Here is a 20,990-nt window from a genome sequence, read left to right as displayed (position 1 = left end):
CGCTGATAGTTCCAAAACTTGCCACCAGGTGGCGCTGAGTTCAATACTTAGAAACAGGCACTTCTACTGCTCAGAACCATGGGAAACAAACATATTCTTGATCAGAATTTCACGCTGAGCACGATGCGATTAAAATAAAATTTAGTTCCAAAACTTGCCACCAGGTGGCGCTGATAGTTCCAAAACTTGCCACCAGGTGGCGCTGATTTCAATACTTAGAAACAGGCACTTCTGCTGCTCAGAACCATGTGAAACAAACATATTCTTGATCAGAATTTCACGCTGAGCACGATGCGATCAAAATAAAATTTAGTTCCAAAACTTGCCACCAGGTGGCGCTGATTTCAATACTGAGAAACAGGCACTTCTACTGCTCAGAACCATGTGAAACAAACATATTCTTGATCAGAATTTCACGCTGAGCACGATGCGATCAAAATAAAATTTAGTTCCAAAACTTGCCACCAGGTGGCGCTGATTTCAATACTTAGAAACAGGCACTTCTACTGCTCAGAACCATGTGAAACAAACATATTCTTGATCAGAATTTCACGCTGAGCAAGATGCGATCAAAATAAAATTTAGTTCCAAAACTTGCCACCAGGTGGCGCTGAGTTCAATACTTAGAAACAGGCACTTCTACAGCTCAGAACCATGTGAAACAAACATATTCTTGATCAGAATTTCACGCTGAGCACGATGCGATCAAAATAAAATTTAGTTCCAAAACTTGCCACCAGGTGGCGCTGATTTCAATACTTAGAAACAGGCAATTCTACTGCTCAGAACCATGTGAAACAAACATATTCTTGATCAGAATTTCACGCTGAGCACGATGCGATCAAAATAAAATTTAGTTCCAAAACTTGCCACCAGGTGGCGCTGATTTCAATACTTAGAAACAGGCACTTCTACTGCTCAGAACCATGGGAAACAAACATATTCTTGATCAGAATTTCACGCTGAGCACGATGCGATCAAAATAAAATTTAGTTCCAAAACTTGCCACCAGGTGGCGCTGATAGTTCCAAAACTTGCCACCAGGTGGCGCTGATTTCAACACTTAGAAAAAGGCACTTCTACTGCTCAGAACCATGTGAAACAAACATATTCTTGATCAGAATTTCACGCTGAGCACGATGCGATCAAAATAAAATTTAGTTCCAAAACTTGCCACCAGGTGGCGCTGATAGTTCCAAAACTTGCCACCAGGTGGCGCTGATTTCAATACTTAGAAACAGGCACTTCTGCTGCTCAGAACCATGTGAAACAAACATATTCTTGATCAGAATTTCACGCTGAGCACGATGCGATCAAAATAAAATTTAGTTCCAAAACTTGCCACCAGGTGGCGCTGATTTCAATACTTAGAAACAGGCACTTCTGCTGCTCAGAACCATGTGAAACAAACATATTCTTGATCAGAATTTCACGCTGAGCACGATGCGATCAAAATAAAATTTAGTTCCAAAACTTGCCACCAGGTGGCGCTGATTTCAATACTTAGAAACAGGCACTTCTACTGCTCAAAATACACTCAAAAGAACCACTTTGACAAAGAGAACATGAATATTGGATATTAAATAATATAACCAATGGAATTTCTTTAAAACTCAATTCAAAATTCCCTTAAGCATTAACTTTGTTATTATCTGCTTGTTTTCGCTTCGATGTTTATGAGTTTGGCAACATGGCAAGTGCTGAAGTGTTATTTGTGTAGCAGAATCAATTGGTTTTGGTAGTTGTTTGGCAGTTCATTTTCATTGGAATCAGCTAGCAGCCGGTAGCTATATTAATGTCATTTGGTTTTCAAATCCAATTAAGTTATTATTTCGTGAGTATTAATTAGAGTTGTTCCCTGAATGGTTTTTAGATGTAAGGTTTTTTGATCATGTGCTTTGTTGAATGTTATCAGTGTTGAGTTGACGCCTTTTCCAGATTGCAATTATTTGTGATTTTCAGTGACCAAGAACAAAATTTATTGAATCTGCATTTTCTGTTAAAGAATGCATGGATCCATGAAGACTGAATTGATTCATTTCACAATGTTCATGTGCACGGAAATTGGAATGGATTGTGCAGGGAGTATCATGCATGACTAATTTGAGTTGCACAATACTGTTAAATTGGATACTGATCTATTGCATCATTGACTATGATTTCTCTGCAGGGTTGGATGGAGATCTGAATTTACTTATTAATTGGCTCAACCAGATGACTTGATTGTATCGGATCCAGACAGCATGCAATTTGAGTAATTATTGATGTGTCTTTTCACCCAGTCCTACTGGTACTTTCTGTTTAGTAATTTTGATAAGCAGTTATTCTGTTTTTCTTTTCCATTTGTTTTTATTTATTTTTTATGTTTTTTAATCAGAAGGATTTAACCTGCACGAACAAGGCATGATAGTTATTTTGTTATTAAAATCAATTAGATAGACCAAAAGAACTTATTCTTGTTATTGTTTCAGGTTAAAGACAGTGACATCGGAAGAAGAAAGCTCCTGTTAAAGTTTTATCCAATTGGCAATTGTCATTTTTTACCGTAAGATGGCGAGTTTATCTCTTGACATCCGGTATCAGATTCAGATCGTCTGCAATTGAACAAAACACGAGTGACGAGAGCGTTTTGTTTGCTGAAAAAAGCCTCCATTAATTGCACATAGTTTTGTTGCAAAAACCCACATGTGAACTGCTAAAACTATTGTTTTCTTTTTCAGAGGCTCGTGGAGTCCTGGTAGAGAAATTTCGCACTTCTTTATGGAACATCATTTCTCGTGTGGTCTGCTTCCTTCACGTGGCATGGTATTCCATGGCATACCAATTCAGCTAATTCAAACATGACACGAAAATTTGCATGAAACTAGCGAGTGAACTTTGTTCTCTGTCCCAGTTCTCAAGATTGATTGCTAGGTCTAAGCGAACAAAAATGCGCTTTTCAAGTGTTGTGGGTATGTTAAGACCAGTCCTTCAACTACGGCGGTTTGCTGTCAAAAGTTGATCTTTTCTTCGAAAATTACAAATGAATTCACAGGTAAATTCGAGTGATTTTGTCTGTAACTTGTCAGTTATTTGTTCTATTCCGTGTACATGTTGGATAACCTTAATGTTTTTCATCAAACTTACAGTCTGAGGAAACGTGAAAGTGGTGCAGCCTACCGTCAACTATTTTGTTCAAATTCATTCTATTCTACTGAATGTGCCATCAAATTATACAGTTAACAACCAACACTAGCTTAAACTAACCTAAATTCTTCTCATGTTTTATTAGAATTAATCTTAATTATCGGCTGTTTCTTTTGGACTTGCTAGATCACCAACCCCAGAATGGACCATTCTCTCATTCCATTTTCTAGAGAGCCTTGGATAACTGATTTATGGCTTCATGTGTAAGTTCACTTATCATGTTACTGAACTTTCTTCGTTCAAAAAGGACAAGGACTACACAGTCAACAAGATTCCTTGTTTGCTAACCCGTTGTCTGCCACCCTTGAATCTCCCTGTTTGTCAACAACCAAAAAAGAGGTTCACGTTGTGATCATAAATGGAAGTTTTGTTTACATTCAATTTAGTGAAGTTGTCATCCTAATAGCAATTTTAACATTTTTTTTTGTTTCTTATTTAGATATGGCCTATAATACCAAATGTCTGGCTGTCTCCAAAACAAGGCAATGACCACACGTTCAACGCGGATCATTCGTTTTGTCATCGAAATTGACTCATTTTATCTTCTGAATTGCTCAGGAAACCTGATTGGCGTTACCTGTTAACTTCATCTTGTCATGCCACTGAATTTAAATTTCGTTTACATTTTATTTCTTGATCTAGCCATTTAGGTAATGACCGGGAAGATGCGGCCTATACATGAACATCATTTAGGCGGCCAGCATCATTCGACTACCCAACCGAGTCTCAACACAGCACGGAGTTTTACACTTTAAATTTTGGCTGTTCGCAATTTGTGATGGCGTTTCCTTGGACGAGATATGATTTGGCGAGAAAAATATTGCGTGAGTATCTCATATTTGATCTTTATATTGTCTTTTACGTCATTGTTATTTATGAATTTAATGTCGACGAGGTAGAGCAGGGACGTGTTTGTTTTCAAGTTTTCTTTCTGTTCAAGTTTTGCGAGTATTTCAAGGACTCATCTACACTTACGTCTACCTAATGTCTATCTAATATTTAGGGACGATTTCATGCTGTCCTTTACCATGGACCAATCTCTCATTCCATCTGAGAACTTTGGATAACTGATTGGTGGTTTCATGTGTAAGTTCACTTGTCATCTTACTGATCTTTCTTCGTTGCAGTCTTATATATGTTTTATAAGTATTGATCTGCACTTACGTCTATCTAATGTTTAAGAGGCAATTTCGAGTGTAGGCTATACCGATAACTGTATAATTATTCTTTTAGATCAGACATCAAGCACATTGATGACACAAATTATAAACAAGGTTACTTTTATTTTTTTAATTTACGGGTTCCAAATTACAGGTTTCTAAATTGGCATGACAGACTTTATGAGAAGTAATGTCCTTTCAAGAAAGAAACAAGGTCCCTTGTTTGCTAATCCAATAGCTGCTACCCTTGAATCTCCCCTATTACTTCCTTAAACGGGCCTTCTTGATTTGAGGTAATGTTTTCTGTCGCTTCCATTTTTTGAAAATTATTGTCATCCAAATTAAATGTTCTGCTTACAGGGTAATCCTTTGCTTCTTATTGTGGACTTCAACCATTGCTGGAAGCCTGGAAACCAACCTTGAGAGCATGCTGTCATTCAAGACTGTTGAATTGTGTAGTTAGCTAAATTACAAGTGCATATCTGGGCTCCCTTCTTTTCTGTGGCCCCGTTTCCCTAACTAACCACTAACCAACGCCCGCCGGTGGTCACTCACCCGCTGTGAAACCAGGAGGAGGGGAGGCTCTGGTCGAACGGGGACTTGGAAGGCGCATGATCCGATGAAAACTTTTGGAGGGTCATGAGTCTAATCCGGAAGCCTAGTATGACTACATCTCCCCGGAAAAACTTGCCTCGTACTTCTCTCTTCTTCTCGGTCCAGATACTATCTCTGGGGGCCGTAGACAAAACCTATAACAGCATGTGCGAGTTTATAAGAAGCAGCCCACTACCCAATGAAAGAAAAAGCCGTGGATTAGTTTAGCGGACATCTGCGTCAGTCACGCAGATTTCCGCACAAATAGACCATCGCTTTTTGTCTCATTGCCGCAGCGGTGGTGGCGGGTTTGCAATAAACTCGTACAGTAGATAATGTCTTGAACCGAACGCTCTGTTTATTGAATTATTTAATAGAAAAAGAAAAAAAGGCTGGTTTAAAATACAAGTTTTTTAATTCATTATTGACATTACATTGATTGGGCTTAATATTGGTTTATGTGGTTTAGGGTATAAATTTGGGGATTGAAAGGTGTTTGTTTGTGGGGTTTGAAGAATTGGAAGGTATAAGTTTGTGGGGTTTGAATAAGATTAATTGGTAGGGATATGTTTGTGGGGTTATGGATTAACTGATTTTTTATCCAAACTTAAATCACCCTTCCCTCCAACATCCTCCACTTTCCTTTCCCAATCCCGAAAACATGTTTATTATTTGTTTGACATGAACATCCCATATTTGTTTTTGTTGCTTCTTAACTTTTAAACGATAACTATGCACAGACACAATGACAATTTAACAATATATGATGATTGATGATGCAAATTTGTTAACACGACACCACCATCAAGGAACGACCAGTTAAACTTGATGCAGAAAGAACTGTTGCACACAAAATGATGAATTCTCTCTCTCATCAGCAACAAAGAATTGGATCTGGCGAAGGCATCAATACCTTGAAGATTAACAACTTGAAAGGGAAAAGTAAATGTGAATATTATTGTCTTAAAGAACACAGTAATTCAAAATATTTTTGGTAAAATAGCTAACCTGCAACAGAAATGACTTTTCTTCAGAAGACATAGGTTGTGAGTTCGCATTATTGGATTAAACCATTTCATTTCTATTGTCAAGATCACCTAGTTGACCAGGTACATGAAAACTTCAGCTGAAATTATCTGAAACATTAAGTCAAGAATGCAGTAAGAATCTTTAGCTAAAGATTATTTCATCTATTACTTAAAGAAAGTTACTTGTTATCCCCAATGTCCGTTGTTAAACTTTTTAAGTAACTTATGAAAGTTACGACGTGTAATGTCTGTCTGTGATTGACTGTGCATTAGGATTCAAAACTCATTACTAGATGTCGCCAGAGTCGCCGATGTTGTTCTTTCATCATGGTGAAACGAGTCGAAATGAGCGAAACAAATTGTTGCTAATTTATGCTTATTCCTGTGATTTCAAATACCAAATTGAACTTCGTATCTATGTAGGTTTATCTTTACCTAGTTTTCTTATTTTTATACTGTAGCAACTTATTTCTTCAAATTCTAGATGCATACTGTCAGTCATTCCAACAAGTTGACTTCAGCGATCAGTCAATTTCCATCCATTAGATCCTCATGCTGTTAAAGCCTAAAACTCATGTTTGAAGAGCACATATAGTGGAATATAAATGTGCCGAGATAAGGTATTTCCCCATTACTGCTACCAGACCATTACAATTCAGATTTTCATATAACATAGGGATTCTTGCTTATGAACCATAGGATCTTTTCCAAATCTCGCAATTTTGGTGGTGTACCCTGCAACAGCATGTTTGTTGTTATGGCTGTTTTTACTTTGGTTTAGAAGGCAACCCAGCTAAGAGATAGGTAGAGTTACATTTCTTATAGGTAATTTGTGTAAATTTGTAAATAACGTACAGAATTTCCTTGTCCCATTTCCACTTAGAGGTTCAGTGACATGAAGAGTGTGAAGTGAACCACCTATCACCACACTCCTGCAATACTTCATGACACTTTCTTTAGCATCAGGAAATTTATCTCAACATGTGGAGTAATGCTGTTGGTTGCTGTGAATTCCATTTTTACGTTTATGTCATCATGAACTTCTCAGTGTGCTTCTTAGAAAAGGTAAAGATTGATATGCTTTATTCATTTTTATATTTTCATTAATGTAAAACATTTTTTTTTTACAGAGCACACAGTTTCTTTGTGGAATCGTGTGGTCCTGGCACGGATATTCTTGAGCCAACGCTGGCTTTTGTCCATGACCAACGTTCTGCTCCATCCTTATCTTCCCGGCGTAAACTTTTCCAGCTTCTGCTGTAACATCGCTTCGTACACAAAAATACAACTTGTCTTGCTTCACTGACGAGTTGGAACACTTCAGCCGTCGCTTCCGTGCCTCTGTTACACACCTGCAGTCACTCACCACGGGATTATGCCCAGGTACCCGACAATTTACTTATTTTCGTAGATTATCTATTCCAATAGTATACTTACTTGTGTCTGTAATAATTCCGAAATCAGGCCCTACTTGCGCGCTAAAAAAGTTTTACTTAGACGTTTCTTTTTCTAACGCTAGATGGCTTTCGATAATTGTCAGCTGTCAAAACAGTCAGTTTCAGTTACTTTAAAATCTCTTTAAACATTTATCGGCAGCTGTTGTTTAGAAATTTTTTAGTGAAAACTGACGATAACTATTCCCCCAACAAAGCTCACTTGTTAGATTTTTAAAAATGTGTTTTTTTTTCTACTTCCGGTTTTCTCATTTCTGTCAGTAGTTTAGTAAATATTGATCTGACGCACAAAAGAATCACATATTCGTGATCCTCGTAAAATTTGTGGTAAAGTTCATGTTCTGTTTTTTACGTACGCTTACTTCCGGTTTCAAAAATTTTCCTGAACTATAGTTCAGGAAAATTCTCGATTTTAGCCAAAAATTGGATTTCGTTTAAATCACACCTAATCGCCCCCAAATTTTATGGAGATCACGAATATTTGGTTTATTTTGACGACAGCTCTATGGTTGAGGTGCTGTGGTTACTTCCGGTATACTTCCGGAAAATTTTCAAAAAACTAGCAAGTGAGCTTTGTTCTGTTTACAATTCTCAATATTGCAAGCTTGATTTTAAGTTTTAAAAATTGCATCTTCAAATCTTTGAGCCAAAAAACCTGACTATTGTTTCTATCTGTATTATGTAACTTTTATTGGCATTTCACTTAATAACAACTGTTTTGTCTTTATTCAGGTAATGCAGAGGAGACGTCGAGAAGATGGACACCGAAACATCTCCAAAATGTCAGCGCGGATCATCATTTATTGTTGGTAATATTTGTGTTTGTGTTAGTTAATCCGTTGTCTGCCACGCCTTTGTTCTCCCCTAGCTCCTTTGCACGGGCCGCGCTGGCCGGCCTCGTGGATTTCATGCCGCGAGGTCGGAGTGTCGCCAAGCCCAAAATTTGCCGCAAGGCAAGCCTGTTAGGCAATGCACCATAGGGACTTCCCCCTTGTCGATACGGTGATGGATTCTCCTGTCACCGTGTCAGCTCTGCCCGGACTTGTCAGCAATGGCAAGTCCCACCTTGCGTCATGGATCCTTCAGACATGGCGCGTAGAGAGTAGAGAACAACCTACGGGTTGTATGGCGTGGCAGCCAATGGGTTAACTTAAGTGTGTGTATGTATGTATTTGATTGTAAAATGTGGTGGAATTGTGGGTGGAGGTGGGACAATAAAGCAATTCCTTTTAAAGTTTTTTGTTTGCTGTGTCTTATAACTTATTTTAAAATCATGTTAAGCACTTGACTTGTATATTTCTTACAACTTTGAAGTTTTACATAAGTTAAAGGCAGAAGTGGCTGATCATCTCCAGACTCTTTAAATAAACCTTCTATGAGGAACCAAACACTATCTGCAACTCTTGTGGCACAGCAATTTCAGGTGAACACCAGCACAGCTACTTCAGTTCTTTTTCTTCAATCCTTTGTGTTCATGTGATTGTGTGCAAACCGGAGGGTAATAAAAGGGGCCGATTGGAATGTCGATTGTATAAACATCATCTGCTAAAACACGACTGTCGTTTTTTAGAAACCAAATTTTTTAGAAATCATCTACACACCTGTGATATAAATTGCCCCGCCCCCTGATCCATTGGGCCAAAGGGCGGGTGTGTCGTTACATAACTGGACATTGATTCACTACTCTCTGACAGATTAGCCCATTTTCTTTTTTGTTTAAGTCAAACATTTCTTCATCTTTTGTCGGTCGAAATTAAGAAGTTCCATCGCTGGACATTTTTAAAGAAGCGTAGCACTCCTGACACACCCGCACCGGCCGGCGGATCCTCAATTGCATAATTTCAGACTCGTAGCGACTGCAACTGTGAAAACCCAAAACCCAAAATTGCCAAAAATTAATTTCTATTTCAATCGGCAAATTTCCATTTCAATTGAAATTGAATTTACCGGGAGCAAAAGACGTGTCCGCAGTTGCGGCAGTGATGTCGCCGTTCAGTCAACGAGAATTTCACGCGGCATTTAGTGCACGTTTCGAAAATGTCGTCGCGGAGCCAATGGTCGGCCACCGAGCGGCCCATCACGTCCGTCACGCTCCACGAATGGATGCGACCGCGGGCGTCGCCAACCAATACAGTTCGATTGTCCCTTTTTTGAAACAAAAAAATCAAAACAAAATTAGGACATTTCATTCCAATGATTTTGGTTTAATTTAAAAATGTTTTACTTGGAAATGGCCAGAGATGTGACGGACGCAGGTTCGCTGTTGTCTTGGCGATCGTAGGCCGTGTGCATCGTCAATTTCGTCCGGAAAATCAATTGCCTCTGCCACTTGAAACCTGCAACCGGAAGATGGAGAAACAGATGGAGAAACCCGCTGGCCAGCGGGTCGCCGTTGATGGACCAAAGGTGGAGCCAAGGGCCGCCGAATGGAAGCCGGAAGCCAACGACGGCAGCAGAGGCAGGATCTGCATGGCAGCCTGTCCGGCCAGAGGCAGGGCCATTTCCAGTCCGCTGATGCGACTGCCGGCCCCAACCACCTTCTTGCTGGAGGGTGCGGCTTCTTGAAGCTGCTTGGGCGTCTGGCCGAAATTGTTGATGAATCCGATGACGTCGTTCTTCTTGAGCGGATCCTCGATGCTGTCAATGTCCACGTTGCCCTCGTAGAAGAGCGGGTGGAAGAGGTTGACGGACTCGACGGCCGCCGGCCCTTGCTGCTTGTAGCCGAAGATGAGGTCGATCCACTCGTGCAGGTGCTGAGAGACGTAGTCGCTCTCCAGGGCGGCCCGGATGAACTCGCGCGGGTCGTTCTTGGCCCAGGGCGGCAGGACGACATCGTCCAGGGCCACGCCGCTCTGCTTGCAGCCCAGGTCAAACTGGTTGGCGTTGACCAAAAAGTCGGGCAGGTAAAAGAACTCGGGGATCAGCTCCTTGACGTCGGCCATATTGAGCTGGGCGGCCGACCACCAGGCCTCCCTGATCGAGTGGAACAGCCGGTCGGCCAAATCAAAGTGTCCGCCCTGCAGCTGAAGGAACTGCTGGGTGAAGGGCTCCAGCCGGACCAGATAGGAGCAGACGATCATGGCCGACGAGTTCGAGTAGTGGGTGCCGTAGTGGTAGGGGCCCGTCTCGTTGTGCAGGTCGTCCCACTCCTTGTAGCGCTTGCGGAACTGCTGCAGCCGGTCAGACGTCTGGGCTCCCATCGGCTTGGACAGGTCGCGGAAGGTGGACGGCTGCGAGAGGTCCAGCTCGGGCGAATCGTAATCGGCCAGGACCCAGGGGAAAACGGGTACTGCATCAGATCGTTGTAGGTGCGGCCGGCCAGCGTGTTGAGGTGCATCAGATACTGGAAGTTGGACAGCTCACCCCTCAACCAACGCTGGGTCACCGACTGGCTGGCCGAGTCCAAGTAGCCGTGGGCAGCCGGGATGCTGGATCCGATCAATTCACTTTCTCGTCAATATCGGCCATCGTCGCTGGTTCACCCGCTGGACGTCTCGTTTGATGGGCCGCAACAACAGCGGCAGCTACTAAGTCGACAGAATCGTCTTGGCCGCCACCAACTCGTCACAGACGTCACTCTCAACCAGCGTATGATGGGCTTCCGGCTTCTAGGCCAGATCCACCTGATCCTCCTGCCAGGGATGAACGGTCGGATGCTGTCGGTCTAGAAAATAAGATGCCCATATTAAAATCAAAGGCCAATAAAGTCAAATAAGCAAAAAAAAACTGTTACCACGTCCATTCGAAAATCCACCAGTATTGTTCATTGGATTAATGAAAAGAAATTTGACGTTGGCCATCTTCAAAGCAGATACCCTGTAAAAAAACTGTGGAAACTGATGCAGTTGGTTGGCAGTGCCAAACAACAAACTAAGAGAAAATATGATGAGGACTTGAGCTCAATCTGGTATAAAGTTAAAAGAAAAACTGGCAATGACTGAAATGAAAAGGAAAATTAAGTGATGTAATTACTCTGTTGTAAGCGGCCCATCATCTTTGATGTCGGTGGTGTCTATACCCACAGCTTACCACTCGGGAACTGCAGCAAGGTTGGCAGTATTGGCAATGGGAAACATCCTAAAGGGGAGAAACAGTATTAGAAAGATGTAATAAAGTAGTAAGTAAACTTTGATTGATTTAAGCATGAAGTGCAATGAATTTCGTCATTAAAGGGGAAACATGGGCCATATATGTTCCCCAGTAAAAAATACTTGACTGTAGCGAGTCTTTGTGGTTGCATAAATTTAAGTTTCAATCACACTACCTGAGAAGTCAAATGTGGAACACTGGATCACAGTTGATTGACTAGCGGCAAAGAGAATAATGCTGTTCGACAAAATTGGAAAGCTGAAAGTGGAAATTGTCCATCTAGTATTTCCTGTTGTTCCAAGTGTGATCCCCAAACTTTTTCTCCATCTAGTCTATGACACAACAAAAGCAATCAGCAAATAAGCAAAGGCAATCAGTTAATGTAATGGCTGTTAAAGAGGGTTTACTTCATTTACTGAAGTTGAAGTTCCATGTTGAACCAGGTCCAGATTCAAGCAACAATTGATTTCATAATAACGCACTTTTTGTTATTTGGTAGGCCTATTCACGAATTTTTTTCAAAAATTTGATTTGCAATTAACAAGTTTTCACGCCGAGTCGGCGTGTTCGGTTTCAACGAAAAACAGCATGCGAACCGATGCGAACAGAAAACAAATGAACAGCAGCAGACGATTTTGTTATGGCACAATGGCAGCCAGGGGGGCATAGCGGGACGGATAACTACAAGAACTTTTCCAAAGCGACACTAGAACGCGACACTAGAACGTCCAGGCAGTCATCTATTGGTGAAATTCGAACTAATCCTCCCGTAGGCCAAAAACCTATACAGAAATCTCTACGGGAAAAACTCACGTCACTCAGTCACAACATACACGTCAATAAAAGAATAATAACAAATGTCAACGCATGACTTAGAAAATGAGTAAACTTGTATTCCTGGAACAGAGTTACGATGACGAAGATTTCGACAAAGACAGCACTGACACAGAAGAATATTTGGACTCGTTGGCCGATTTAAACGATTTTATGGATTGCCCCTCAACAGTCTCCTGGCAAACCGAGAAACAGAAGGCCATCGAAAGTTTAATCGAAAATTGTTGTGATACTACATCTTTTAGAGGACTTTGTTTTTCTCGTGGCGGTCTTCTGAATGGTATAAAAATTTTATTCGTATTGTGTGACATCCCACTTTCACTTTCAGTTTTAGACGATTTAAGGAAAAATGTGTGGCCACTCATAGCGAGAGATAACAAAATGTTCATAGACAGAATTTCATCAGAAGAGATTAAGCATCATCAGTACTACAACCAGGTGGTAATGGATGTCAAACGAATTTTAAAACGCTTCCCTCCAGGTAGCAATATAATATTTCTTTTATGTATATTTTCTATTCTTAAAATTTTTTTATCTGCCTAGGTATTAATGAAAATATTCAAGCAGACCTCCAAGTAAAAGTCACAGAGCTGATAATAAGAGTTCTGATAGCAAATGAAGGTCTCCATTACTATCAGGTTACAGCAAAATTAAATTACAAAGATGCGATCCTCTTACAATTATTATGCTTCCATGCACAGGGTTTTCATGATATTGCCATCACACTGTTGCTTGTATTAGGAGAAGAGAAAAGTTACAGCGTGTTATGCAGACTTTCCCAATCACATTTCCAACTGTTCATGGGACCAGATATGGAGCCTACAATGGAAATTCTTAACTTAGTGTATGCACTAGTCAAAAATGAAAATCGTGATTTGTACAATTATTTGATGAGGTATTTGAAACCCCCCCCCCTAAAAAAAGAGAGAAAGATTCTCTTTAAAATGTGAATAACCTGTTATGTTTTCTATTTAAGGTCGGAGCTAGGGACAATTTTCTGCCTTCCGTGGGCGATTACTTGGTTTGGCCATGTTCTCAACGATTACGAAACTGTCGTAAGATTGTTTGATGTATTTATGTTCTCACATCCATGGACCTCTATGTATCTATCTGCCGTCGTCGTGTTGCATAGAGCAAGTGATATTTTCTTGACACCGTGCGAGATGCCGCTTCTACATCAAATGCTCTCCAACGTACTATTTTTTTTTTCATAAGCTCTTTTTCGATTAATGTTCTTACAGTTTCATTTTAGGTCCCTGATAATCTACCATTTGATAGTCTTATTACTGAAACAGAAAAGTTGATGCGAACCTATCCACCAGATGTAATGGAAAAAGTTGTCCGAGAGATGCACGCTGAAAAGTATCTTAATAAGCATAAGTTTCTGCTGATATTTCCTGAATGGCATTTATGTTTCATCTTGTTGTAGTATTCGTAAGATTAAGGAAGAGGACGAAGAGAGGAAAAGGAGAATGGAACAGAGAAAGGCTGCATTACAAGGGAAACATAAAAAAGCGGCGATTCAACGTTGGACTCCTTGGCCTGGATTCAGAAATTTAAGATCCCAAACTGCGAAGGTTGTTGCACTTAGCGTAAGCGTTGCAACATTCGCATTTATTTATAACTATGTCAGACCGAATATAGAGATATTTTGAAGTTCCATTTGTCATGTATAAATGCTTGTCATATACCCAATAATTAAGAAAAACAGAAAATTTCATAATATTGAAAATTGTACCTGTTGTGTTCCTCTTCTGTTTAAAGAGCATTCCTATATTTCAAATTTTATGAATGTGAAAAATGTAATTAAATAAACTGGTTTGTATTCATTATTCCATGTGTTTTACACGTTGATCAGCCACATAGCTTTCTTTGCTGTCTATACAGTGCCACCCTATTGGACCGATTTCACAATCTGCACACACCAAATATTTATAGTTCCCAACCGTTTTAGAAAATCCAACATTTTCAAATTGGAACATGTCAGGTATCAGCCAAGATTTTGTGACAAACTCTGTCTCTTCATCCTCATCCTTGCTTGTCTTGGTAGCTAAAGGCAATTTGAACTGTAAGGACAAGATGCTCGTTAGTAATTCAAAGTAAGAATGGCAGTTATTTCAGATAAAAATACCTCAGTCTTTACTAAAGTTCCAACGCCGGCGAGGAGAATTACCGAAGGGCACGTTAAACATCCAAATCGAGCTGCATTTTTCTCGCCATCACTCATGTTAAGGCAGATACTCTAACCGAGTCCTAATTTTGTAGAAGTAAATAATTTTGTAAAGTAACCAGCATCATACGAAAAACCTCCAGTAAGTTGACAAACCTTTTGAAATAATGATTTGCAGCAGAATTAAGTGTTGAACAGAAGTTTGTTTGACTTTACTGTCACCTGTCAGTGTCAAACACAAAATAACATGGGACAACTACAAATAGATGCATTAGCCTTGTTACTCCATTGCCCGATTTATTAAAAACTTTCACAGAAATCGTGAAAATAAATGCTTTATTTGCTTGCTTTTTTAGACATTAACTTTTCCATTCAGGATATTTTTAAATTTTTTTTTGTGAAACTTATTGGAAATATGAAAATGAATTCAATGAAAAATTAAAAAATTAAAATAAAAGCAGAAAAAAGGTGGCAAACAGGCAAAGCTTTCATTTTTTGGGTGCTTAGGTCTTGATTTGAATTTTGATGAGGCGCGCATCTCAATTCTCATATGTATCACGATTTAAAAAACAATAACGTCGTTTGGAGATTCACTATTCACACAACAGTAATTTAGCCAAAGTCTAGACCGATTGATTTAACTCTGATGTCACCTTAGGCGAAAATCTATTTCGTTTCTTCAATCGATATCAAATTTTAAAAAAAAAAGAACTAAGTTGGTCAATAAAAGCGGAGTAGACATTGAGTAGACAACAAGGGCGTTGTGCTGATTAATTCGTCATTGCCTCAAACTTTTCTGGCATGTGGTAGACGAAAATGGCACTTTTCGCGAATCGCTAAAGAAAATGTATTTCCTTTTTGTATTTTTCGAATAACGCAAAATTGCGCTGCGCGACAGGACATGTATACTTGTTTGTCCGCAGGAATTGTTCATATTGCAAAGGTGGAGCCAGTTACATTGTCAGTCCCGAACTACCGATCGACGAAGATTGATCAATATGACGGTTCCTCCAAAGATGGATCTTACCTGTGTTGTACGTCGACATGTGAAAGTACTGAGCAGGAGAAAATGTAATTTCTCCGACGCTGTTTTCAACCCGTCACAATTTGTCGACATTTTCCCGGATCCGCAACTGACATCTTTGTTTACCATAGCCAGGAGTAAAGAAATCGGAGTCCAATGCCAAGCTTGTGATGTTTCAGCACTTAATGTAAGTCAGTATTTAAATTTGTCAATATAGCATTAATACAAAACGTATTGGAAAATTTAGATCAATACGGATTGTGCTACGACCGAGGCCCACGGAGTTTTCCACAAGGAAGGTGGATGGCCTCGAGATGTCAACCCGCAAGAAGCCGATCAAACGGCTCGCTACCGCAAAAAGATCGAGAAGGATGAAGCTTATTCCCGCACAGTTCTACAACTTGGACATGTTGAATTGATATATAAATGTGAATAATGTTTATACTAATAAGTGCAAACAGGTTTTTTTTACCCCCTTTTAGCAAATGGAACATTACATCAAGCAAAACAATGTATTTAACATCTATGAGGATTATTTCACTGATTCTCCCGATGTGTAATCATCAATTAATTTAATACTTTTTTTTTAATATTTCTGGATGGCTGCTGAATTTCTATATTTCCAACAGGCAAACGCCAGATCCAAATCCTCTGCGTACCCTTCATCTGCTAAAGGATCCGTCACCGATAAAACGCGCAGTCACTGGTCTTAGTTGGAGTCCCGATGGAGGAACCAAATTGGCCGCTGCTTATTCAGATCCTTTTTGGAAAAATCTGTTTGACCACAAAGAAAATGATTCTTACATCTGGAATATTGGTAATAACATTTGCCGATATTGCCATATTGCAACTATAATAATTCCTTCCATGAATAGAAAGAGCTGTTCAACCAGAAATAATTTTACGCAGCATGAGTCAACTACGTTCCGTCTCGTTCAATCCGCGTGACCAACACATTTTAGCTGGTGGATCGATTTATGGCGCTGTGGGAATTTGGGACGTTCGTAAGAGTCAAGGTCCAGTGGAATGTGTTCCCATTGGAGTTGGTCATTCGGAAAGTGTCACTTCGCTTATTTGGAGCAATTCAAAGGCTGGAGGAGAATTCTTTTCCGCCTCTGGCGACGGCCAAGTAAAAACACGATAACAAATCATTTTGATTATATTTCATCTTGATTATAATATGATTAACAATAATAGGTTCTTTGGTGGGACATGCGAAAATTAAATGCGCCAATAGACGCACTTTTACTGGATCCTAGTTCAATCCCTCGATCGGAAAGCGCTTTATCTGCTAGTTGTCTCGAGTACGATCCTTCTATGCCAAACAAATTCCTAGTTGGCACACGTCAAGGTGCTCATTTCTCAATTCATTTCACCTAAAAATAAAAAAATTATTAATTGCCAATTTGCACAGGTATTGTGATGAATTGCAACAGAAGAGCCCGAACAACAGCGGAGAGGATAATGTGCCAATACGAGGCACACTTGGGCCCAGTTCACGGTCTACATCGACACCCCCAATTGCCCAAAATCTTTTTGACCGTTGGGGATTGGACCACGAATGTTTGGACCGAGGACATTCGCGATTCGCCCATTTTAACTTTAAAGTGTGTTCGCTTATGTTGACATGAAGATTCAAATAATAACTTGTTTTATACTCTGCTGCGTTGTATAGGAATCAAAATGTCCAGTTACTGGCCGGAGCGTGGAGTCACACACGACCGTCCGTCATATTCACTGCTGCAACAGACGGTGCTCTTTACCTGTGGGATATTCTCGCCCAGCGGATCACTCCTACATTATGCTCCCAGGTCATAATAGAAAAAAATTGATTAAAATGTTGACAATTAAATTTTAAATGTATTATTAACCAAGGTAAGCGAATCTCCGCTTTTAAGTTTGAGCACCCAGGAACACGGAAAAATCATGGCAGTTGGCAGCAAAGACGGACGGTTGTCCGTCATTCAAATAAGCGACAATTTGTCGACAGTAACCAAAAACGATAAAGTAGCGCTCACCTCGGTATGATATAAGTTATATATAGATGTAAGAAAATTGAAGACTATTTAAAGTCCTATAATCCATTCCACAGTTGCTGGAACGAGAAATCCGAAGAGAAAAGAATTTGGAACAGCGGACTAAAGACAGCAAGAGTAAACAAGGACCTAAAACTTCCATTTTCCACCTGGCGATTGCAACAGTGACCCAAGCCGCTACGCAAGGCTCATTGGGCGTTCAGAAACCTCCGTCTCCCATCACCTCGCCATCTAAAAAAATGTTTGAGAGCTTGAAGGAGACACTCCAGGCACTTAATATTAATCAAGAGAATAGGCCTATAAGCGGCAAAGAAGTTAACGAAGGATCGGTTATTGAACCTTCGGCTGATATGTTGCCAGCCACTGATAAAACCGGAAGCCAAATCAACGTATCCGTCTCTCACGCTGCTCCAGTGGCGCCATCCGTTGATCAGACTCTGCAATCTTCCGAAGAGGCTTTCTTTGAAACCATTGATCAGGTATAATATATGAGTTATTTCGTTATGATATCAGAGAATGTCATGTATACAAATTTATTTGTTTTTAAATATGATCACAGGACATACTTTCCCGTGGAATAGAAGAAAAACAATGAGTAGACGAATAACTAGTGCACCAATGATTTTATTAATCCGATCCGCAATATTTCCATTATTCAGATGTTTGTTTTTTGGGAGAAGGGGGTATAATTAAGAGAGGTGTTGAGAAAGAGTGTTATACAAGCAAGTAAATAAAAGTTGTAGGGGAATTAGAAGTAAAAAGCGGTAAAAAGTCATTGCATTCACAAGTCATTTCCAGTTGAGTTCTTCTCTTACATCTTCCGGTCCGGTCATTCCTCTTCCAGTCACATTCTTCCATGTTCCTATTCCGGTCACTTCTCTTCCAGTCGCATCCTCTCCGTACATTATTCTTCCGGCCATTTCCTTCCAGTCACTTTCTTCCATGTTCTTCTTCCAGTCACTTTCTTCCATCTTCTTCTTCCAGTCACTTCTCTTCCAGTCCCATCCTTTCGTATATTATTCTTCCAGCCATTTCCTTCCAGCAGTCACTTTCTTCCATGTTCTTCTTCCGGTCACTTCTCTTCCAGTCAGATTCTTCCGTGTTCTTCTTCCGGTCACTTTTCCAGTCCTATCCTTCCGGCCATTTTCTTCCAATCACTTTCTTGTATGTTCTTCTTCCGCTTTTATTTTCCTCCCATTTTCATCCGGTCATTTTTTTACTTGAAAAACTAAAACTTGTCACTTCTCTTCCGTAGGCCTACGATTTCTTCTCTCTTCCTGTCCTCCCTGGCAGCAGTTAATTTTATTTCTTTTTCTTAAAAAAATTTTTCAATTTGTTTTTGGCTTGTGTGGCCTTCTCTTTCATCGCTGCTTTGGCCTTTGCGGCCTTTTCTTTCATCGCTGCTTTGGCCTTTGCCGCCTTTTCTCTCGCCGCCGCTTTTGCCTTTGCGGCTTTTTCTCTCGCCGCCGCTTTGGCTTTTTCTTTAATCTCATTAGTTTTATCTTTTACCATTTCTTTGGCCGCATCAGCTTTTCTCTTCAACATTTCTTTCGCTCTATCCGCCTGTCTTTCGGCAGCATCTTTTGCCTTTTGTTTCATATTTTCAGCAGTATTTCGGATTCCTTCTTTCATTCTGTCGCTAGTTTCTTGCCTCTTTGATTTAAACATATTTGAAACAGATCCCATAAACCCTTTTCGGCTCTTCGGGGGAATTTCATCAACGTATGAGTCTGGTACATTTATGATGGGATCTACAGGTTCATCTATGGGATCATTTGGTGCTGCTTCCGAGACATCTTCGTCGTAATGTTGGTCATCTTCTTCTGGTACGGAGAGATCTTCCGGTTCTTGTACCAAGCCCTCGTCTTTCCCTTCTACTGTGGCTGTTTCCATTTCCGGAGCTTCATCCGGTTCTTGCAAGGGTTCTTGTAGATCCTGTATATTTGGGTACAAATGTTGCTGATGTTCATCATTTGTATCATCGCCAGCCTCCTGTTCATACTGCGGTTCATGCTGTTCAATCTGATGCGGTTCATCTTGTTCATGCTGCTGATGTTCATCATTTGTATCATCGCCAGCCTCCTGTTCATACTGTGGTTCATGCTGTTCATTCTGCGGTTCATCTTGTTCATGCTGCGGTTCATGGTGCGGTTCATCAACGTTCTCCGGAACACCCACTTCCTGATCTTTTTCTTCTATTTGCTGTGGTGCTACAACAGTATCATCGTGCTCTTGCAGAACATCTGTATCTTGTGCTGTCGGGTCCATGTCATCATATTCTTGTGCCGGGTCTGGTGCGGAATCCGGGTTATCAGACTCATGTGTAGGCCTAACGTCAGCTGCTGGGATTTGCCTCAAATCAGGTGCGGCAGCACCACCTGCTGGAATGAACCAGCTCACGGACAATTTTATATTTTTAGCATGATTTTTAGCCTGACAAATCTTTGGGCAAGATGATGCAGCTGGTGAGGCGCTACATCTAGTCCTTGGTGATGGGTTAGCCTGATGAACAGCAGGTTGGCAACGAGGGACGTGTTTGCCAACTAAATCTCTGGTGACACTTTTTCGTTGGACGCGTTGGACACATGCTGGAGATCGTTCAATATTGGATGGTGGGTGCTCGTGGTCCGAATAATTATGGCGTCGTGTGTTTCGATCATATTCGCTGTGACTATGACAATCAGGATTTCGATTTTGGTAGTAATGATCGCAGTGTTGATTTCGATCATTCCCAGAGTGATAAACTGGGTACTGATTATTTGAGTAATGATCGCAGTGTTGTTGATTTCGATCACACCCAGAGTGACTAACGTTTCGATTGCTTTCGTAGTAATAATTTCGATTATTCTCAGAGTGATAATCTGGGTACCGATTATTTTCGGATTGATGATTGCAATTCGACCCAAGCGAAACTCTGGCGGGGCGTTCACGTCGGGAATGATAATCATGCTCGTTTCGTTCAGGGTATGGACTGTCGGAGTAGTAATTGCTGGGATATCGATCACTGATGTCACGATTGGGGTATCTTTCCGGTGCGTAATGTGGTGGAATACGCTCTTGGAATCGCCCATGTTCCATTACCCTTTGCTCGTCACGACGAAATGATTGGGTGTTTCTATTTCGCCTTTCCTCATCGCCAATGTTAACGACGATGGTTGGAGAATACGTCAGTTGGAAATTGTTTCTCATGTCAGGGTTAAAATGTATGGGATTATTACCGGGAAAAGTCTGATGGTTTGGTATGGTCACATTCAGGTTTCTTGTCGTCAACTGTTCGATTCTGCTCCGAGGATCGGTGTCATACCTCGGATCTACGATTTCACCACCAATCAACATTCCGTTGCTGAAAGGTATTCCCAAACTTTTGTTCGACTCACTCGTGTAGCGATTCATTTTGGTTTTTGGTTTAGCAAAA

General features: G+C 40.5%; 4 protein-coding genes and 3 long non-coding RNA genes across 12 annotated transcripts; 4 read left to right on the top strand and 3 right to left on the bottom strand.

Moving 5' to 3' along the window:
* Positions 1-1,893: 1,893 nt before the first annotated feature.
* LOC124205741 lies at positions 1,894-2,465 on the top strand. The gene is made up of 2 exons (XR_006879459.1): positions 1,894-2,290; positions 2,378-2,465. It is a non-coding gene; the product is annotated as an uncharacterized LOC124205741 (long non-coding RNA).
* A 1,072-nt stretch (positions 2,466-3,537) lies between these two features.
* On the top strand, positions 3,538-4,922 carry LOC124202940. Its single transcript, XR_006878372.1, has 4 exons — positions 3,538-4,010; positions 4,190-4,272; positions 4,501-4,639; positions 4,707-4,922. It is a non-coding gene; the product is annotated as an uncharacterized LOC124202940 (long non-coding RNA).
* A 414-nt stretch (positions 4,923-5,336) lies between these two features.
* On the bottom strand, positions 5,337-6,245 carry LOC124202933. The gene is made up of 3 exons (XR_006878370.1): positions 6,152-6,245; positions 5,949-6,076; positions 5,337-5,868 (listed from the first exon to the last, which is right to left on the bottom strand). It is a non-coding gene; the product is annotated as an uncharacterized LOC124202933 (long non-coding RNA).
* A 2,456-nt stretch (positions 6,246-8,701) lies between these two features.
* Positions 8,702-12,163, bottom strand: LOC124189042 (WD repeat and FYVE domain-containing protein 3-like). Of its 5 annotated transcripts, none has more exons than XR_006872581.1 (7): positions 11,919-12,163; positions 11,687-11,843; positions 11,395-11,499; positions 11,156-11,326; positions 9,647-11,086; positions 9,370-9,567; positions 8,702-9,284 (listed from the first exon to the last, which is right to left on the bottom strand). XR_006872581.1 is itself a non-coding variant. In XM_046582006.1 (6 exons), the coding sequence occupies exon 4, from the start codon at positions 10,620-10,622 to the stop codon at positions 9,735-9,737; it is 888 nt and encodes a 295-aa protein (XP_046437962.1). In that variant the 5' UTR covers positions 10,623-11,086; positions 11,156-11,499; positions 11,687-11,843; positions 11,919-12,163; the 3' UTR covers positions 8,702-9,284; positions 9,370-9,567; positions 9,647-9,734. The 5 variants fall into 5 exon arrangements, 2 of the variants coding, with proteins under 2 accessions (XP_046437962.1, XP_046437963.1); XR_006872583.1 differs by having other exon boundaries at positions 11,156-11,292; XR_006872582.1 differs by having other exon boundaries at positions 11,687-11,838; positions 11,928-12,163.
* Positions 12,164-12,276: 113 nt separating this feature from the next.
* On the top strand, positions 12,277-14,065 carry LOC124189040 (TBC1 domain family member 20-like). 2 transcript variants are annotated; one of them, XM_046582005.1, is made up of 7 exons: positions 12,277-12,625; positions 12,680-12,826; positions 12,889-12,983; positions 13,047-13,240; positions 13,322-13,538; positions 13,598-13,707; positions 13,775-14,065. In XM_046582005.1, the coding sequence occupies exons 1-7, from the start codon at positions 12,391-12,393 to the stop codon at positions 13,998-14,000; spliced, it is 1,224 nt and encodes a 407-aa protein (XP_046437961.1). In that variant the 5' UTR covers positions 12,277-12,390; the 3' UTR covers positions 14,001-14,065. The 2 variants fall into 2 exon arrangements, 1 of the variants encoding a protein (XP_046437961.1); XR_006872580.1 differs by lacking the exon at positions 13,775-14,065 and having other exon boundaries at positions 12,286-12,625; positions 13,322-13,400; positions 13,478-13,538; positions 13,598-13,637.
* Positions 14,066-15,471: 1,406 nt separating this feature from the next.
* Positions 15,472-18,457, top strand: LOC124208061 (dynein intermediate chain 3, ciliary-like). Its single transcript, XM_046605763.1, has 11 exons — positions 15,472-15,726; positions 15,787-15,948; positions 16,022-16,095; positions 16,169-16,356; positions 16,415-16,668; positions 16,737-16,890; positions 16,954-17,146; positions 17,215-17,350; positions 17,415-17,561; positions 17,632-18,054; positions 18,135-18,457. Exons 1-11 carry the CDS (start codon positions 15,514-15,516, stop codon positions 18,168-18,170), a joined length of 1,980 nt encoding a protein of 659 aa, XP_046461719.1. The 5' UTR covers positions 15,472-15,513; the 3' UTR covers positions 18,171-18,457.
* Positions 18,364-20,968, bottom strand: LOC124208051 (putative mediator of RNA polymerase II transcription subunit 26). The gene is made up of 2 exons (XM_046605752.1): positions 19,085-20,968; positions 18,364-18,567 (listed from the first exon to the last, which is right to left on the bottom strand). The coding sequence occupies exons 1-2, from the start codon at positions 20,966-20,968 to the stop codon at positions 18,364-18,366; spliced, it is 2,088 nt and encodes a 695-aa protein (XP_046461708.1).
* Between the last annotated feature and the right edge of the window lie 22 nt (positions 20,969-20,990).

This window comes from Daphnia pulex, chromosome 2 (assembly GCF_021134715.1).
Source record: "Daphnia pulex isolate KAP4 chromosome 2, ASM2113471v1".
In the NCBI taxonomy this organism is placed as follows: domain Eukaryota; kingdom Metazoa; phylum Arthropoda; class Branchiopoda; order Diplostraca; family Daphniidae; genus Daphnia; species Daphnia pulex.
This window is presented reverse-complemented; position numbering and strand designations above follow the sequence as displayed.

Excerpts from the sequence above, each read along its gene's own strand:
- LOC124189042 (XM_046582006.1), bottom strand. The coding sequence starts at position 10,622 with ATGGGAGCCCAGACGTCTGACCGGCTGCAGCAGTTCCGCAAGCGCTAC.
- LOC124189040 (XM_046582005.1), top strand. The coding sequence starts at position 12,391 with ATGAGTAAACTTGTATTCCTGGAACAGAGTTACGATGACGAAGATTTC. Across the intron at positions 12,626-12,679 it reads TCGTGGCGGTCTTCTGAATG|ACGATTTAAGGAAAAATGTG; the intron begins GTATAAAAATTT and ends TTTCAGTTTTAG. Across the intron at positions 12,984-13,046 it reads AAGGTCTCCATTACTATCAG|GGTTTTCATGATATTGCCAT; the intron begins GTTACAGCAAAA and ends TTCCATGCACAG.
- LOC124208061 (XM_046605763.1), top strand. The coding sequence starts at position 15,514 with ATGACGGTTCCTCCAAAGATGGATCTTACCTGTGTTGTACGTCGACAT. Across the intron at positions 16,096-16,168 it reads TTCACTGATTCTCCCGATGT|GCAAACGCCAGATCCAAATC; the intron begins GTAATCATCAAT and ends TATTTCCAACAG. Across the intron at positions 17,351-17,414 it reads CTCCTACATTATGCTCCCAG|GTAAGCGAATCTCCGCTTTT; the intron begins GTCATAATAGAA and ends TTATTAACCAAG.
- LOC124208051 (XM_046605752.1), bottom strand. The coding sequence starts at position 20,968 with ATGAATCGCTACACGAGTGAGTCGAACAAAAGTTTGGGAATACCTTTC. Across the intron at positions 18,568-19,084 it reads CTGATGCGGCCAAAGAAATG|AGAAGTGACTGGAAGAAGAA; the intron begins GTAAAAGATAAA and ends TGGGACTGGAAG.